The sequence below is a fragment of the Danio aesculapii genome, chromosome 24, assembly GCF_903798145.1.
Source record: "Danio aesculapii chromosome 24, fDanAes4.1, whole genome shotgun sequence".
Lineage (NCBI taxonomy): Eukaryota > Metazoa > Chordata > Actinopteri > Cypriniformes > Danionidae > Danio > Danio aesculapii.
The window spans coordinates 10240919-10258584 of NC_079458.1; the positions used below are offsets into that span (position 1 = coordinate 10240919).

Consider the following 17666-nt stretch of genomic DNA (forward strand, 5'->3'; position numbering starts at 1 on the left):
ATAGCGCATGTCTTTGGACTGTGGACCAGAGCACCCGGAGGAAACCCACACGAACACGGGGAGAACATCTGGCCCAGCCAGGACTCGAACCAGTGACTTTCTTGCTGTGAGGCGACAGTGCTAACCACTGAGCCACCATAGCACCCTTTTGACCAAATTAGTTCCACTACTATTACAGTGAATATCAAAAATGTATATATTCAGTTACGAATCCTGCTTGGCAAATAAGTCAAAGGGCTCTATTTTAATGATCTAGGCTCAAAGTATAAAGCGCATGGCACTAAAGCATTAAGGGCGTGTCCGAATCCACTTTTGCTATTTTAAGGATGAAAAAATACGCTCTGCGCCCAGGCGCATGGTCTAACAGGATTGTGCTTATTCTCTTAATGAGTTATGGTTTTTTTTAGCATAACATGCATTAAACCAATCAGAGTCTAATCTCCCATTCACTTTAAGCGTCAGTTGTGTTGCACCATGGCAGATTTGCTATTTACATGGCGGACTTTGTAAGTGGAAAAACTGAACGCTTCACTAACAGAAACACAGTTAAAAAAAACATCTGCAGAAAGCATAAAGAATGAGCCTCCTTCATTCAGCCTCTTTACTTTACTTTTACTCTTTACTTTACTCCTAACTCACTCCACTGAAGACATCCATTAGCCTACATATTTCATTTAGTTTGTTAATTTCAAAGATTTGTTTCAAAACTATTCCTAATTTCAGTTCTAATTTCCAGCAAACGAATAAATGAACAATAATATCAAAGTGTGGTCAAAAACAGAGTTATATCCAAACACACGTCCTATTTTTATGCCCCATACAGTGATGCAAAACTCTACAGGTGGAATCTAAACTATAAATATAAAAAAAATATATATATATGCAAATAATAAACAATTCTGCTAATAATAATAACATTATACTAATGTAAATTGTCATAAATAAACTGGAAAAAAAATATTTTAGTTTAAAAAAATTTATTTTTGTAACATTTTAATCCTTACATTTTTTCATATGTAAATATATGTGTGTAGCAATGCACCAACAATGCGCCTTATCACACCTCCTTTATAGACTGGCACACTCATGAGTTCACAAAGTGGTGCAAATGGATTTTCTATTTAAACAACATGCTGCTAAATGTGAAAATTAGGGTTGCCCTGGTCTGAAAATAGCAACAAATCGCACCAAAAACATCTTGCGCCTTGTTGCGCCGGGTATATGATAGGGCCCAGAGTTTGAAAGTATTATTTTGACCATTCCGCGCTCGAAAATACAACATTCAAACCTTATGGAATTCATCAACAGCCCTAAATATGATGTGCAGCTCATGTTTATTTGTCTTTTTTTCTGTTTTAATCAGGACCACTGGTTTTGGAGGGTGAGAGATAATGCTGTGATGCCCGGCTACCCGATGCTCATCAATGTCTTCTGGAGGGGTTTGCCGCCCAAGATTGATGCCGTCTATGAAAACAGCAAGGGAAAATTTGTGTTCTTTAAAGGTAAGATTTCTGCATGTCAGATCAGTTTGTTTACAAGAGTTAAGGACGAGATTTAATTCTACTATGCCCCTTTTTACAAGATGTAAAATTAGTCTCTGATGTCCATAGAGCAGGGGTGGGTCCTGGAGGGCCGGTGTCCTGCATAGTTTAGTACATGATAGTACATGATAGGTACCCCTTTAACCTGGTTTCTGCAGTGAAGTACAAACAGCACAGATCTCAGTATAATCATGTAGAAGATATCAGGCTGGAATATCCAGAGCTCTAATATTCCCATGAGGAGAGAAACACAGTGTGCGTGATAGAGATGAAAATAACTAAAGCGGAAAAGCAGAGAAAGCCAAATGAGATAATGACAAACTCACACAAATGCACACACACACACACTCACACACCTAAACAAACACAGGCGTTTTTGTTCCTCGACATCCAGACAAATGGTCTTTCGTGTTCGGAGAGCTTAATGAAGGTTTTTAGCCACTGCTGACTGTCATCTTCATTATTTTTTAGCCTGCACACCTCAGTTCTCCACTATCAGATCACACACACACACACACACACACACACACACACACACACACACACACGCACACACACACTCACACACACACTCAATTATCAATGCATCCAGCATTCACCAGCTGTTTCAGTCTGTTTGTTTTTGCAATTGTGCACACTTCAGTGTTGCCTCAGATTTTATCGTAAAACTTTTAAAGTTTAAAGAAGATAAAGATAAAGAAAATAACAGCAACAACGTCGCTGGTTCGAGCCTCAGCTGGGTCAGTTGGCGTTTCTGTGTGGAGTTTGCATGTTCTCCCCGTGTTCCCGTGGGTTTCCTCCGGGTGCTCCGGTTTCCCCCACAATCCAAAGACATGTGGTATAGGTGAATTGGGAAAACTAATTGGGAGTGTGTATGGATGTTTCCCAGAGATGGATTGAGGCTGGAAGGGCATCCACTGCGTAAAACATATGCTGGATAAGTTGGCGGTTCATTCCGTTGTGGTGACCCCTGATTAACCAATTGACCAAGCAGAAAAGAAAATGAATTAATAATAATAACAATAATAATAATAATAATAGCACTACTACTAATAATAATAATATCAGCAATTATGATAATGTAAACCTGCAAAGTATTATATTGTATGAACATATTTAACTAAATTGCTGCTGCTGCTAATAATAATAATAATTATAATCATAATAATAATGAAAATAATAATAATGATAATACAACAGTAATAATAATCTAAACCTGTAAAGTATTATATTGTATGAGCATATTTTACTAAACTGCTGCAAATAATAATATTAATAATAATAATAATAATAATAATAATAACAATAATAATAATAATGAATAATAATAATGATGATGATGATGATGATAATAATAATAATAATAATAATAACAATAATAATAATAATAATAATAACAACAGTAACAATAATAATAATAATAATAATAATAATAATAATAATAATAATAATAATAACAATAATAATAATAATAATAATAATAATAATAATAATAATAATAATAATAATAATATCAGCAATTATAATAATGTAAACCTGTATTAAGTATTATGTTGTATGACATTATTTTAAAAAAATGAATTAAAATCCAACTGAAACTGAAATAAAAAATAATCCTGGTAGTTTATTATTCTTTATTGACATATAATTGTTTTAAATAAAATATTTTAAATTAAATATAATTCTGTACTTGCTGCAGTACTATATTTACTACAGTATTTAAATAGACTTTACTTATATTTATTTTCATACATTATAATAATACTGAATAATTCATTACATTAAATATAAAATATACAAAAAATATCGACACAACCTGGAATAACTCTCAAATTATATTTCTTTAAATGAGTAGTAGTAAATACAGTACTGCAGCAAGTACAGATTTATATTCCATCTAAAATATTTTATTAAAAATTATGTCCATAAAGAACAATAAATACCAGAAATTTTAGACAATGAAATTGAAAAAAAAAAATCATGGTACATTGTTATTCTTTATAATAATTATATTAATAGTATAAATAATTAATTACATTAAATATAACATTTACAGCGACACAGTGGCTCAGGCTAGCACTGTCGCTTCACAGCAAGAAGGTTGTTAGTTCGAGTCCCGGCTGGGTCAGTTTGTATTTCTGTGTGGAGTTTGCATGTTCTCCCTGTGTTGGCGTGCTCCGGTTTCCGCCACAGTCCAAAGACATGTGCTATAGGTGAATTGAATAAACTAAATTGGCCGTAGTGCATGGGTGTGAATGAAAGTGTGTGGATGTTTCCCAGTACTGGGTTGCAGCTGGATAAGGGCATCTGCTGTGTAAAACATATGCTTGATAAGTTGGTGGTTCATTCTGCTGTGGTGACCCCTGATAAATAAGGGACTAAGCCGAAGGAAAATGAATGTATAACATGAAAATAATAAAAATTAGTCACAAACTAACATAACACTCTCTCTGTCAAACTAAAAATCATTGTGTGTGTGTGTATGTGTGTGTGTGTGTGTGGTCCATGTGGAAGCAAATAAACCGATTTCTTCACATTCACTCCAGCAAGCGTCCCAGAGTGAGGATCACTAACACTGACCCCTGAACATTAAACTAGGTCAATTACCATGGCTAAATCTGGACGTTAAAGCCAGCATGTACAACAAAAGCATCCTGCGGGTTCACTTTCACAAACATTCTCGCATAATCGCTGACAAAACACAGACACAACTCCTAAAGCGCACACACATTAGCGGCCGCTCGGGTACAGAGACTGTGACCCTGCTGAGAGGCCATGAGAAAGAGTAAGGTGACGTGACAGGCATTTCCTAGGACGAACCTGTTCTCCTCTGACCCCTTACACTGCAAACAAACCATGACACAATTTAACCCGTCCACACACTTCATACATGCTTTCCTGAGCTCCTCCACAACTTACATCTGACAGTCTTAAAGACAGTCCACCTGAAAATGCTACTAATAAACAAAGAGCTGAATAATTATTTTCTATGATTCAAGATTATAATAGTTTTTAGTTTGAAACTGTCATCCTTGGTGGTCCATTAAATTCTTTCCTGAGCTCCTCCACAACTCATATTTTACAGTCTTAAAGGGACAGTACACCTGAAAATGCTAAAAGTAAACAAAGAGATGAATTTGTAGCTGTTTTTTTTTTCTACGGTTCAAGACTAAAATTGCTTTTAATTTAAAACTTTGGTCCTTGGTGGTCCATTAAATGCTTTCCTGACCTCCTCCACAACTCATATTTTACAGTATTAAAGGAACAGTACACCTGAAAATGCTAATAATAAACAAAGAGGCTAATTTATTTATTTATTTTCATGATTCAAGATTAAAGTAGTTTTTATTTTGAAACTATGGTCCTTGGTGGTCCATTAAATGCTTTACTGAGCTCCTCCACAACTCACATCTGACAGTCTGAAAGGGTCAGTAAACCTGAAAATGCTAAAAATAAACAAAGAGGTGAAGTTGTATTTTATTTTTCTAAGGTTCAAGATTAAAATTGATTTTATTTTGAAACTATGGTCCCTGGTGGTCCATTAAATGCGTTCCTGAGCTCCTCCACAACTCATATTTTACAGTCTTAAAGGGACAGTACACCTAAAAATGCTAATAATAAACAAAAACGTGAATTCGTATTTTAAAGGGACAGTACACCTAAAAATGCTAATAATAAACAAAAACGTGAATTCGTATTTTAAAGGGACAGTACACCTGAAACTGGCTACTTTGTAAGTCTATATATATATGTGTGTGTGTGTGTGTGTGTGTGTGTGTGTGTGTTTGTGTGTGTGTGTGTGTGTGTGTGTGTGTGTGTGTGTGTGTGTGTGTGTGTGTGTGCATGTGTGTGTGCGTGTGCGTGTGCGTGTGTGTGTGTGTGTGTATGCAGGCAATAATAAATGCTATGCAAGCCCCTTCTAATACACAAGATGTGTCTAAAATGACCCGTACTCATGTCTTATGCTATATTGTTTAATTTTTTTTATTATTCGAAATCTTTATTTCACCATTTAATAATCCATGATATACAATTAACCGTACAGTACATAAAATCTAATCCCAATACCTAAATTCAATAATACATTTCAATATGATCTTTGTATTCCATGAGCATTAAATATTCAAAATGACCACAAAATTACTTTTGAAAAATTGCTTATGTTTTGTGTCAGTATATTACACACAGGCGTAAACAATGGCTTATCCATGACGTTATTATTAAAGGATAAACTATGACAACTTTTCATTATTATTGTCATTTTATCAGTTTATATTACTGCAGTATTTACATTTATTTTCACCATTTGAAATCTGATTATTTGTCCACCGAGGAATGCCTGGAATAACTGATGTTTTTTTCTTGCAAAAATATAACTATTTTAGACCATATTATAAAGGGATAAAAACCATGGGCCTGATTGTAATTTGAGGTCTTATATGTTTGTTAAAGGTTAAAGTTAGAAATTAAATGATCAGTCTGCCTAAAACTACATTATTTACAACATTATTATCAGTAAATTCCAGACTGTAAAGAACTGGTTGGCTGATAATAATGTTGTAAATAATGTTCAGTTTCTTCCACTTCCCTTTCATATAACTTCAAAGTATCTTCAGGAGCCACAGGTATTACTTTTGTTTTGCCTGTATATGTTCTTTGACTCTTAAAGTGCTGTCAGCCATTGAATTGCATCACCAAGAACCAAAGTTTCATCAAAAAATCTTCCACTAAAAAATAAAAAAAGAGTCTCCTACAGTGCATGTTGGATGGCCTGAGGGAGAGCAAATTATCATCTGATTTTCAGTTTTGTGTGAACTGTCACTTTAAGATGTCAAGTCTGAGTAACGGTGGCAGTCGCGCGGTCAAAGGCCTGGTCGTGGTAATTAAAAGCAAACAGGAAGTGCTTGAGCTGTGAAATTTAATGTTTGGTTTTGCTGAAATGGACATTTATCTGGAAATGGTGTAAATATTAGGGATTCTGTAGCAGTATAATCTCAGTGTCGGATTATCAGCGGTTCCAGTTTCTTTTTACATGATTGTTTTATGATTAGCTCACATAGTTTTTACATACAAAGAATTTAATGTATCATATGAGCATAATTGCGGTTAAATTAAATACCTATGTATCCATAATTAATGTATATGTACAGTTGAAGTTGAATTATTAGTCCCCCTTTAAATTTTTTGTTTCTTTTTTAAATATTTCTTAAATGATGTTTAACAGAGCAAGGACATTTTCACAGTATGTCTGATAATATTTTTTCTTCTGGAAAAAGTCTTACTTGTTTTATTTTGGCTGGAATAAAAGCAGTTTTTAATTTTTTAAACACCATTTTAAGGTCAAAATTATTAGCCCCTTTAAGCTATATATATTTTTTAGATTGTCTACAGAACAAACCATGCCTAATTACCCTTACCTGCCTAGTTAACCTAATTAACCTAGTTAAGCCTTTAAATGTCACTTTAAGCTGTATAGAAGTGTCTTGAAAAATATCAAGTCAAATATTATTTACTGTCATCATGGCAAAGATAAAATAAATCAGTTATCAGAAATAAGTTATTAAAACTATTATGTTTAGAAATGTGTTGAAAAAATCTCTCTGTTAAACAGAAATTGGGGAAATAATTCAGGGGGGGGGGGGGTGAATAATTCTGACTTCAACTGTATATGTCTATTGTCCATAAGCACATTCAATCAACAGTATGATCAACGGTAACAGAATATATACAGGAATCAGAAAGTGGAATTCAATACCTTTTAAGATCTTTTTTAAGACTCTTTCCATACATTTTAAGACCTTAAAACCACTTTAGGTTTCAACCGGAAACAATGGCGAGATTTTAGTATATTTACTAAATACTAATGGAAGAAACTAATCCAAAACTAAAACATTATTCAAATACTGAATAAAAATCTATTAAACCTAGCTAATTCAGCAGGTTGGCGCCTATAGAACTGCAGAAATAATGTTGTTGCCTTGGTTAGTTACTGCAGTAAACAAAGCAGCATGATGTCAAATCTAGCAGGATTTTGATTTCAGAAACTACACAGAAACTACATTGATTTATAAACTACACAGAAACTACACAGAAACTACATTGATTTATAAACTACACAGAAACTACACAGAAACTACATTGATTTATAAACTACACAGAAACTACACATAAACTACATTGATTTCAGAAACTACACATAAACTACATTGATTTCAGAAACTACACATAAACTACATTGATTTATAAACTACACCGAAACTACACATAAACTACATTGATTTCAGAAACTACACATAAACTACATTGATTTATAAACTACACATAAACTACACATAAACTACATTGATTTCAGAAACTACACAAGTTTGTAATCATGTGTAATTCTTTTGTCTAACACTTTAAGAAATTCTTATTACAGGTTTTATCCCTTTGTCTTATGTAACTTTACTGTTTTTGTAAGTGTGATGATGTGTTTGTTGATTTTAGGTTGCCTTTTAAAATCTGGCAGAGGGCAACAGATGAAAATTAGTCCTTAACTCTGGCTTATTTACAGTTCTACTGTTTATTAATGAGCCCTGTCCCTGTTAAATAAAATTTAAAAAAATCTGTTTTCATAAACAAAATAAATAAATAAAATACTTATTAAGGGCCTTAAATCTCTCTACATTGATATATCAACTTGATTGATCAATTTATCTACCCCGCAGACACCCTGAGTAAACATTGAAAATGTTAACTCTTCCCAACAGGGAAAACCACCAACAATCAAGAATACACGATTATATGGTGTCAAGGCTTTGCAATCAAAAAGTGTCATTATAATGGAAGTCAATGGGGCAAAAACAGCCCCCAACATAATGAAAGGGTAGTCAAAAGTGTATTGTTGAGTAAAAAAAAAAAATCTAAGCATTTTCGCACAATATGTGTCAAAATAAGATCATTCCATTCCAAAAAAATCATTCCATTTGCTGAAACACAGAGCAAATTGTGGCCAAATTAAGGCTCAAAATCACCCGATTGGATGAAAACATCCCCAACAGCACACAAGGGTTAAAGTCAGTCAGTTGAGCCTCTGATTGACATTTGGATTCTCGAACTAAGCCAGATCCCAGCGAGAGTCTCTGATTCCCCCTCTGTTCTTCTGCTTCTTGTAGGGAAGCAGTTCTGGGTGTTCAAGGACACAATGCTCCTGCCCGGATACCCGCAGAACATCACAATGTTTGGGAACGGCATGCCGGAGCAGAGTATAGAGATGGCCGTCTGGTGGGAGGACGTGGCCAAGACCTACTTCTTCAAAGGAGACAGGTGTGTGTTCAACAGTCTGTTTATGTTTGTGTGCGTGTGTGTGTGTTATGTTCATCTCCATTAATCTGTGCGCAGGTATTGGAGATATAATGAGGACATGAGAACGATGGATCCCGGTTATCCCAAGTCCATCACAGTGTGGAAAGGCGTCCCAGATTCTCCACAGGGAGCGTTTGTGGATAAAGCTAACGGTATGGGTCATGTTTATTGTATGATTTTCATCTATTTTTAAATTTGTTTGATAATGCTAAACACGAAAGTGATGTAAAACATGATGTAAATGAAGACGTAAGAAAATATTTTACTCACCCTCATGTTGGCGGATGCAGTTTTTCTTCTAGTAGGACAGATGTTGTTGAGCCTGGAAAAAGGCATTAAAGCATATTAGACATATAATTCGTATTATACCTTTTTATTGTGTATGATGTGTATTAGGAACATTACAGAAAATGTATTATTGTGTCAATGTTTTATTATAATATTCATAACATTCATAAACATGCATAATATTCATAACATTATGTATTATTTTAATTTTATTTGCACACCAAAGCAAAAATATTACTAAAATATGTTGAGTTGCTGAGCCAATTTAACTAATAATTACAGCATGATTACTTTTCAAGTAGAAAACAAGTAAATTTGACAATATATAAAAAAATACTAAATTAGTATACTTCAGTATTGACAATATTGAAGTATTAATCATAAATAATTAGATCATGTGCTTATTTATTTCACAATTAATGTACTTTTTTTCTACTAAAATAACTTCCTCTCACTCTTCAATGACATCTCTTCTCTGATTGCCGTTTACCGGTATGAATAACCCTAGGGCTGAGCGATAAAATCTGTATCGGTATTTATTGACCGAAGACCATTGTCAATAATGATAAAAAAAGTTTGGTATGTAGTTTCGGTATGAAGCGTTATAAAATGTGTCTGCTGAGCACACGTTTTGAAAGGAATGCCAATAAGCTTGGGGTTATTTCCCACTGAGGAGCGTGGCTTGTGCACGCAAATAGGGAGCGACGCACACATGGTGTGCAAGCAGAACGCCCGTGACACGCTTGCATTTTCCAGGAACACGCAGTTGATAAACATTTCAACTTTCCAGAATGCCATGTGCCCACCACAATTCATATAACTATAACTAACCAATCTGCTTCAAGCTTTGTATGGAATATACACATTAAACCCAAACACTGCAGTGCTTTTTAATCTTCTCCATAAATAAAACATGTATCAGAACTGCAGCAATGGTTTGTCCGTTTGTCATCCTCTGAGAAAACTGTTGATGGTCGCCTAGTTATGAAAGACGCCAGGGGAGCACAAGCGCATTGAAAATGATGATGGAAACCACGCGCCTTTAGATGCAATATGTGAACAGCCTCCAGTTGGGTTTCAACATCGCCACCTCAGGTCAGAATAACAACACACGCGAAAACGAGTGCCGCGACTAGCAGCAGTGAGGAGATTGTAAATAAAAAAGAATGTGAGGATGTCGCCAGAGTGGCTTTTTGGTTTCTTTTCTTGTGCATCCCAGCCCATCTGAAAGATTTTTTTTAGCATAGGGGTAATGTAGTCATTCAACTTCACGATTTGTAATGTTGCAATATGTATTTGAATAATGACGAGTGGTTCCTTTACTTGAAAGTTCAGATCTGATGGTCATGATTTGTTTCGTTTACAGAGTTTGAGGTTTACTGTATCATTAATATTGACATCTTACAGATGTTGATCAACCTTAAAGTTTGCTTTGATTGTTCAGCGTTTACACTTTACCACTGCACACTTTGTAACATTTTATTTATCAAGATTATAAGACTCTTTAACACATGTTTTTTTAATTATACGACAGAAGAGACAAGATATTTTTGTTAGTTTTTTTTACTTGGTATATACTTGGTAGATTTGATAAATTAAAATAAAGTAGTTAAATAAAAAAAATCGTAATATTCCTACAGTAAATGAGTTGTAAAAAATGTTTTTTATATTTATCAATACCAAATGATATGAAAGATTATATTGTGATATAATGTGATGTGAGATCAACCAATAACAAACCACGACCATCCAATCAAATCCCTGTTGTTAAAATTCAGCCACGCCTTATTTTTTATTTGAATTGTTTGACTCAGATATAAGAGAACAAAAGACTTTGGGAACTTGTGTGTATCCTGACTTTAAAGCAGTTGAGGTTAACACTGGCCTATTTCCATTCTGTACAAGAGCACAGTTTGTGTAGTTTGAGGGCAAAGTCTCTGGCAGGGGCTCCGGGGTGGAACGTCTTGCATGAGTTCAGTTCGTAGCTTCAGGCTCGCAGGTTTTCGAGCCATCTGTACCCGTCCGCAGTGCCAGGTTTGCCCGTGGACGCAGGCGTTCATCTGAGCGTGAAGGGTGGATTGATCTTCCAGAGAAAGGGCTTGGCGAAGCACACTTTGAGAGCGATTGTGGGCTTTCTTTCAGCACGTCACCCAGAAGACCTCTGTGGGTGAGAAAATTGACCCTCATTATGTGTCATCATGGCCCGCCGATCATGGGGAGATGGCTTTTTCGGATGCTCCAGAGTAGGTTGAATGCAAGAGTGGATGTTGTGATAACATGATAAGCCTTTCTTTGTCGGTTTAGCGTCTTTCAGATCACACTGAGCTCGTTTTTGATTTGTAACACTTTGATTTCTGGGATTTGGAGGTTTTTGTTTAATGGATTAGGTGGAAAGGGAGGTTTGTTTAAGTTCAGGTTGGATTATTCACAAGTACATCATGGCTGAGATGAAAATACTAAATGCTTTTGTTATCATTTACTCACCCTGTGTTGTTTCAAAATGGAGCGAGTCCCTTCGTTTCTATTGGACACAAAAGATGACATTTAGAAACAAATGTTGATGCATGGGGCGTCACGGTGGCGCAGCGGGTAGCACGATAGCCTCACACAAAGAAGGTCGCTGATTCGAGCCACAGCTGGGTCAGTTGGTATTTTTGTGTGGAGTTTGCATGACATGCAGTATAGGTGAATTGAGTAAGCTTAATTTGTCATTAGTGTATGTGTATGAGTGTATGGGTGTTTCCCAGTGTTGGGTTGCAGCTGGAAGGGCATCCGCTGCGTAAAAGATATGCTGGATAAGTAGGCGGTTCCTTCCGCTGTGGCGACCCCTGATTAATAAAGGGACAAAGCTGAAAAAAACAAATGAATGAATAAAAATGAATGAATGTTGGTGCACAGTTGAACATTGCATATGGAAGGATATCCAGGACAATTTTTAAAACATTATTAGGCTACAATGAAACTTAAACCTGATGATAATAGCTTATTATCATATCATACTCATTGTTTTGCCTATAATGTTCTTTCTTGAACAGTAAATCAGAATAGTCAGCTGGGCAGCACTTCTAATTTTGTTTTCAAAGCTCCTGTGCCTCAATCATGCCAAATAAAGAAAAAATGTGCTCTTAAGTTTAATGTGGGGAGCAACAGTTGGACATTTCCATTTTTCTGCAGTGGAGGGGGACTTTAAATTTATTTTATTCTATAAATAAAGTTTTGGTTACATGCACGACACAGAGAAAAAGAAAAAGCAAATGAAGCAATTAATACTGCTATTTAGATATATCAGGCTCATAGCTCGTAAGACATGGGAAATGCATTTGCAAATGGATTTTGCTTTTTCATTTGAAATGTGGCAGTCATTGCGCACTTGCGAAAGCGTAAATGCAAACGGTAATGCCTTATTCACAATAGCAGCAATTTTGTAGATGCCTGTAGGTCTACAACATGTAGGTCTACAACATGGAGAATACAACCGGTCTCAGAGCCAGTCTCAGAGCTGAGAGAAGATCACGTGAGCTCTACTGGTACTCCTACTGACTGTCGCTCAAAAAAAAACGCTCTTTATTTGCATGAAGTTGAAGGATTCTCGACTTTGTTGCGTTGCTCGATACGCCTAACTGGTTGCCAATGGTCGCTCTCGCTTGCGTAGACGGAGGTCACTGGAAGTTGCTCACTCTCCATTGAAATTAACAGTCCCCCCAGCCAGGACTCGAACCAGCAGCCTTCTTACTGTGAGGCAACAGTGCTAACCACTAAGCCACTGTGCCACCCAGTTTATTCATTTATATATAACATTTATAAAATCATAATAAAATAATACAAATTTATTTTTAATAAATCTCTAAAATTAACTTAAAAAAATGACTAAATATATTAAAAAAATTAAAATCTAATTATAAAAAATGTAAAAAATTACTGAATTAAAAAAAAAACTAAATATATAATAAAGCAGAAAATTATATTCAAGGTTATAAACAAAAACAGATAATATGGATCTAAAACAAATATTAGAAAAGCAAATTTTAAATAGATTACCGGTATATTCAATACAAATATAAAAGGCTAAAATACATTTTTAGATTTTTACAAACATTACAAAATCAAAATCAATTTTCATTTCCCAGTTTAAAATGTCAAAAATAAAAGCTACAATATATATTTCAATATGTAACATATTTTTAAAGCATATAACAATTTATTTAAGTACTTTAAAAATCCTACATAATTAATAAAGCTTTAAAAAACATACAAGCATTATTCAATTTGTTCATATTTTACCAATTTGAATTTAAATGCTACAGTTAGGCAGCACAATATTATAATGCACAGTATTTAAAAAGGAACTTTGAGATTTGCTTATATTCAGAAAACCAACCCAGGCTCATTCCGAAAACGTAGTCCCGAGGACGTTTCTCGAGACCGCGAATTATGTAGTCGGAGGTATGTATGGCTGCATTTCGTTTTTTAAGCAAATGCTGCGGGGCGATATGACACCGTTCATTTTAGCGCTCGCCGGCTAACCTCTTACCATCGTGTGGAGGGCTTTCCCGCTGCAACCAGTTTGTTCGGTTAGCTCGTCCTGTGCGTCGGCGGACTCGAGACGCAAGAGAGGAGCTGACCACGACGACGACGAGCGGGTTCGAGTCTGGGGAAGAGCGGTTCCAGAAATCAGGTAAGACTAAAACAGAATCCAAGAAATAAAGCGAAGAGGTTCATAACAGGGTGGGAATGTGGTTAAATCCTAAAACGTGGTAAAAATATAAAATAAAAATCGTACGAGGGCTTTTCTTTTACCGGACGGCTTTTGTAAATCGTTGGTTGGGTTTAGAGCGGGCGGGTCGTTCTGTAAAATTGGTTGGGTTTGGGGAAGGAGGAGGGTTGACCGGTCGCCCAGTCAATCATTCAGCCAGTCAGACAGACAGACGTTCGTTCGACAGCAGCCTCTGGTTGGTTCACGCGAGAACAGCGCGGGCGCGAACGGCACTCGCAGGAGACATCCGAGAAGCCAAAAAGGCGCCAAAAACTGCAAAATGACCTACCTCCCGGGACGTATTTCGCGGTCTCCAGAAATGTCCTCGGGACTACGTTTTCGGAATGAGCCTGGGTTGCAGAAAACAAGCATCCACAAATGTACAAGTCAAAATTATTTTCCCTGTGAATTTTGGTTTTCTTTTTCAAATATTTCCCAAATGATGTTTAACAGAGCAAGGATTTTTTTTCACAGTATTTCCTATAATATTTTTTCATCTGGAGAAAGTCTTATTTGTTTTATTTCGGCAAGAATGAAATCAGTTTAATTTTTTTAAAGCATTTTAAGGTCAATTTTATTAGCCCCTTTAAGCTATATTGTTTTGTTTTTGATTGTCTACAGAACAAACCAGACTTACCTAATTAACCTAGTTAAGTCTTTAAATTGCACTTTAAGATAAATACTAATGTCTTGAAAATATTATGTACTGGCATCATGGCAATGATAAAAGAAATGAGTAATTAGAAATGAGTTATTAAAACTGTTATGTTTAGAGATCTTAAAAAATCTTCTTTCCGTTAAACAGAAATTGGGATAAAATAAAGATAATTCAGACTTCTTCATCTGTATATCCAACAAATCCATCTTACTCAACTGTTTCTACTGTGTCACGACAGGTTTCACATACTTCTACAAGGGCAAGGAGTACTGGAAGTTCAACAACCACAGGCTGCGTGTGGAGCCGGGTTACCCTCGCTCCATCCTCAAAGACTTCATGGGCTGCGACCTCAAGCCCATCGACCCAGACTTGCACGCCACCGAGGACAAGGACGTGGTCATCAAATTGGACAACGAAACCAGCACGGTCAAAGCCATCGCCATCGTCATCCCCTGCGTGCTGGCGCTGTGTCTGCTGGTGCTGATCTACACCGTCTTTCAGTTTAAGCGGAAGGGGACGCCTCGACACATACTGTACTGCAAACGCTCCATGCAGGAGTGGGTGTGAAGCGGACCACCACTGGAGGATATATGGTGGAGGAAACACCCCCCCAAAAAACCTGCAAGACAGAAAGAGTCTTTGCTTTGATTCCCCTCTCAAGGAGACGAGGGGTGCGTTTATGCTCCAACAACCCCACCCAAAAAACAACAGGACATCCAGGAGGCTCGCGAGTGCATTCAGTGCCACTGTCCAACGTGGAAATTGACGATTGCTATAACTTTAGGTTTTTACGAGTGCACGCTGAAGATTCAAAAAAGGAAAAGAAAAAAAATTGTTGGTTTTTTTGGGCTCCGGTCTATTTATTTTTTACGCGAACCGAAAATATGTCCCTTTAAAAAAAAAAAAAACGCTCCCAAAACCAAATAAAAGACTCTCTCCAAAGAGGATCGTACTCTCTTTTGACGCTTTCGTCACTTGTTTTGTTTCGTTTTCTCCTATCTTACGTTTTTTGACTGTTGTGGCAGTCTGTCTCAAAAACAGGGGCCAAAATATTTTGCAATATTTTTTAACAGCCTTAATTACGGATTGTGTCGTTTAAGTCGTTCGTTTTATTTTCGAGCATCGCTTCATATTTTTCGTCTGATGGAAAGGCAGTGCAATATTGCTTTGAGATTGAAGATTGGTGGTTAACCTCAGCCTAAACTGAAGCATATCAAACAGAGGGAAGACCAAGCCACTGCAATGAAGAATCACTTCTTTTTTTCTGAATCCCTTTTGATGGTTGAACTGCTTGAACCATAGCGCTCGCTTGTTCGGATCTGAGAGTTTGTTTGTTTCTTTTTTTAAACCGAAAGATTCGAGACATGAGCATGTCATCTCCTTCGGACTCTGCCTTGTTTTTAAGGTCTGAATGGGATCCTAAAATCTTGACGTTTGAACCCGAACCACCAGAGCAACTCAGGACAGCGCTTGATTCTAAGTGTATGCAAGCCTTTACATCCAGTCCTGTGTCTTTATTATCAACCAAGAAGAAAATCGAGGATTTATCATGTAACGTTTCACCGTTTCGCTTGTGATTAGAGTTTCTGCAACGGGACGATTTTTTAATGTTTATTTTTGGAACTCTTAGTTTTGGTTCTTGTGTTCTCTCGCAGTCTCTGAGTCAACTCTTCGCATTGAACGGATGTTTGAACATATACTTATTTGCTTGCATTAACATTTTTTCAAACGTTTAAGGTTGTTTTTTCGGTACATTTGAACAAATCGAATGGTCTCAACCTCAATTTAAAGTGGTACTCACGGCACGTTTCCTTTAGATGTGAAAAAGCGGTCTAAAGGAAATCATGTGTGTTTCTGGCAAGCAGTGTTTGAATGTGTGTCTATTGATGCTAGATTTTTCTTTTTCATTGTTTTACGGAAAAAAAAAGGAAAAATATGAGACATTCTTCAAATTCATGTACTTCATGACTCGGTTTGGGACGAACTGTCCTGACAGATTTAATAAATTAATCAGTATATGATTAAAAATGCCTTTCAGCGCTTTGTTCACACTTATTTACTCTTTCTGTGAAAATATAACAACCACTTTTTCAGCTAACCCCTGAAAACATGGTAATACCATAGTGTTTTGGTGTTAGTACCAAATTATATATCAAAGCACTATGGTGTTACCATGGTACTGTCGCAGAACTTCCTTTCTTTCACTTACAAAAACGTACCGTGGTAATTCTGTGGCACTGAACATGGTAGGTTTGGACATTTTACCATCGAATTTGATTATAGTAGCAGGACATTTTAACATGTTTTAATACTGTGGTAATTTGAACAATTTACCATGAAAATGCTATAGTATTTTGAACAGTTTATCATTGTACTACTATGCTATTTTTACTGTAAAATTACTATGGAATTTTTATAATAGTGCTGTGGTATTTTCAATTTACCATAATAATACTATGGTATACTTAACATTTTACTATGCTACTACTATAGTGTTTTGGACACTTTATCATTGAACCACTATGCTAATTCAAAATTTAACTGTAACATTACTGCAATATTTTGGAAATCTGGACATGGTACTACTATGCAACTATTTAAATTTGACCATAATACTATGGTATTTTGGAAATTTTACCATGATACTACTATGGATTTTTTTTATTTGACCATAATGTGATATTTTTGACAATTTACCATAATAATACTATGGCATACATTTACCTATAAGATTACTATGGTATTTTTTTTATTTGACTATGGTATTACTATGGCATTTTAATATTTGATCATAATACTATGGTATTTTGTAAATTTGACCATCATACTAGTATGGAACTAGTGTGGTATTTTTTTTTACATTTTACCATAATAATACAATGGTATACTTAACATTTTACCATGGTGCCGCTGTGGTATTTTGGACACTTTATCATTGTACCACTATGTTAATTTCAACATTTAACTGCAACATTACTATGGTATTTTGGAAATTTTACCATGATACTACTATGGAATTTTTATAATTTGACCATAATATGGTATTTTTGACAATTTAAAATAATAATACTATGGTATACTT

At 35.6% G+C, this 17666-nt stretch overlaps 1 protein-coding gene across 2 annotated transcripts in view; it reads left to right on the forward strand.

Annotated features, from left to right (window-relative positions):
* Positions 1 to 17214, forward strand: part of LOC130218297 (matrix metalloproteinase-16-like) — a 111218-nt gene extending 94004 nt beyond the window's left edge. For both annotated transcript variants that reach the window (XM_056450460.1, XM_056450461.1), the window contains 4 exons: positions 1364 to 1502; positions 8696 to 8846; positions 8922 to 9037; positions 14823 to 17214. In XM_056450460.1, the coding sequence (XP_056306435.1) occupies positions 1364 to 1502; positions 8696 to 8846; positions 8922 to 9037; positions 14823 to 15151 (735 nt within the window). In that variant the 3' untranslated portion in view covers positions 15152 to 17214. The remainder of the gene's footprint in view (positions 1 to 1363; positions 1503 to 8695; positions 8847 to 8921; positions 9038 to 14822) is intronic.
* Positions 17215 to 17666: the final 452 nt, after the last annotated feature.